Raw genomic sequence first — 2,052 nt, 5'->3', positions numbered from 1 at the left:
CATCTCTCTGCTTACTTTAACTTGTTCCAAAAACTGTAGGGCCTTTTCCTTTGCAGTTTCAAAACCTTCAGTAATTATTCGGGGATGAAGACCCTACAGTCAACACACAATCACAGAATCACTCCCTACAACCTGCCCCTATAGCCAGATGCAAATACAGTTCAGATAGTTTTTGAAGGGATACTCTGGATCACTCACAACATTTAATACAACGTAAGTAATATGTGCTGCCTTTCTGAATACATTTAAAAGGAAAGAACAGTCCTTTCAATGCAGAGGGAAAGAACAGACATTACTCTAGCACAGAGTCAAAGCCAAGGGAGCTACAAAGCACACTTGAATGTTTACTGTGCAAGCCACCAGATAATGCCAAAACCCCAACTGGGGTCCCAAATATTCACATTCAATAGATATAGTTTATCTTTTTTATATGTAATCTGAAATTCATGCTATTTAGCGTTAAAAATAAACAAATGGAAGACTAAGAATGCTTTTTCTTTTCTCCAGGAAATTTTGACAGTGGACTAATACTGCAGTTTACTTTAACTCAGAGCTATTCTAGGCTTAAAAAGTTGCAGAATTCTTACTTAAATATTTAGTTGACCCTTTCCCTATACATATGCCTAGCCCTGATCTCTCGACCTCAACTAATCGAAAAAGACTTTTGTATATTTTTTTCAGATCATGAAGTTTCTTAACCTGTCTATAACCACAAAAATTTCTGTCAGGTTACAACAAAGACACAGGTTCCTAGATTTAAATCGCACCTTTACGTTCTACTGTGTGGCCTAGGCTATAATTCACACAGCAATGTACACAAATAACAGACGCTTCCTATACACAATAGCACAAAAACAGGATTATGTATACCTCAGAAATGTAGAGATCTGCCTGTTTCAGCAGCTCTCCAATAATCAGGACGTTGGAAGTAGTACCATCACCAGTTATATCATCCTGGGCTGTTGCTACTTTTGCTATTAAAGAGGCCGTAGGGTGTTGAATTTGCTGAAAGGAAAGAAGTATTATTTAAACAGGTGGGCATGGGGCCGGGGAATGGCTCAGTAGAATAAGCGCTTCCCTGGCAAGCGCAAGGGTCTGAGTTCAATCCCCAGCTCTGCAAAAATAAAAATAAAAAAATAAACAGGTGGGCATGATGGTGTCACCAGTGATTCCAGCACTCTGGCACCAACACAATCATGAGTTCCAGGCCAGCTTGGGCTATATAGTAAGCTCAAGGCTTGCCTATGTAGTGACCCTACATATTATGTATATAATTGTATAAACCCTAGCTTAAAATCAGTATGACTTCAGTGATTCAAAATGTGTTTCAGGGGCTGGTGAGATGGCTCAGTGGTCTAAAGCACCTACTTAGAACAAGCTTGGCAAAGCACGGGGACCACGGTTCAATCCCCCAGCACCACATGCCAGCCAGCACCGCCCCCTGGTGGGCTGAGCTGGCTACACACACACACACACACACACACACACACACACACATAAATAAATAAATAAAATTTAAAAAAAAAAATGTGTTTCAGAGCTGAGCATAGTGGTGCACACCTGAAATCCTAACACTTGGGATGCTAAGGCAGGAGGATCTCTCAGTCAGTTTGAGTGCACTCCAGGCTCCATAGCGAGTTCAAGACCAGCCTGGACTACATACTAAAACTGACTTTAAAAAAAAAAAAAATATGTATCTTGAAATCTGTGAAGAGGCTCTTTAAATGCTATCTATTATTTTCACCTCTATTTCCTTTTTTTTTTTGGTCTTTCTGAGACAAGGACTTGTGGTTCAGACTGGCCTTGAGCTCACTTTGCAGCCTGGGCTAATCTCAAACTAGCAATGACCCTCTTGCCTCAGCCTCCTGAGTGCTGGGATTACAGGCGTGCACCACCACAGCCATTATCTCCATTACTTTGATTTTTTTGAAAATCATAATTAACTCCTCTGAATACATATTTATTTATTTATTTTTATTTATTACATTTATTTATTGTGTGTGTGTGGCCAGCTCAGCCCACCAGGGGGCGGGGCTGGCTGGCATGTGGTGC

At 40.6% G+C, this 2,052-nt stretch overlaps 1 protein-coding gene and 1 non-coding gene across 2 annotated transcripts in view; both read right to left on the bottom strand.

Moving 5' to 3' along the window:
- Cct6a (chaperonin containing TCP1 subunit 6A) overlaps nucleotides 1–2,052 on the bottom strand; it is a gene marked incomplete at its 3' end in the record, with an annotated part of 9,721 nt that overhangs the window by 5,304 nt on the left and 2,365 nt on the right. The window contains exons 3-4 of the mRNA XM_023714305.1: nucleotides 871–1,005; nucleotides 12–93 (exon numbers count right to left, since the gene is read on the bottom strand). Of these exons, the coding sequence (XP_023570073.1) occupies nucleotides 12–93; nucleotides 871–1,005 (217 nt within the window). The remainder of the gene's footprint in view (nucleotides 1–11; nucleotides 94–870; nucleotides 1,006–2,052) is intronic.
- On the bottom strand, nucleotides 221–355 carry LOC111816612. The gene has a single exon (XR_002820973.1). It is a non-coding gene; the product is annotated as a small nucleolar RNA SNORA22 (small nucleolar RNA).

Source organism: Octodon degus, unplaced genomic scaffold, assembly GCF_000260255.1.
Source record: "Octodon degus isolate 3935 unplaced genomic scaffold, OctDeg1.0 scaffold00035, whole genome shotgun sequence".
NCBI lineage: Eukaryota > Metazoa > Chordata > Mammalia > Rodentia > Octodontidae > Octodon > Octodon degus.
Note: the sequence above shows the minus strand (reverse complement) of the source record. Positions and strands in the feature narration are given on the sequence as shown.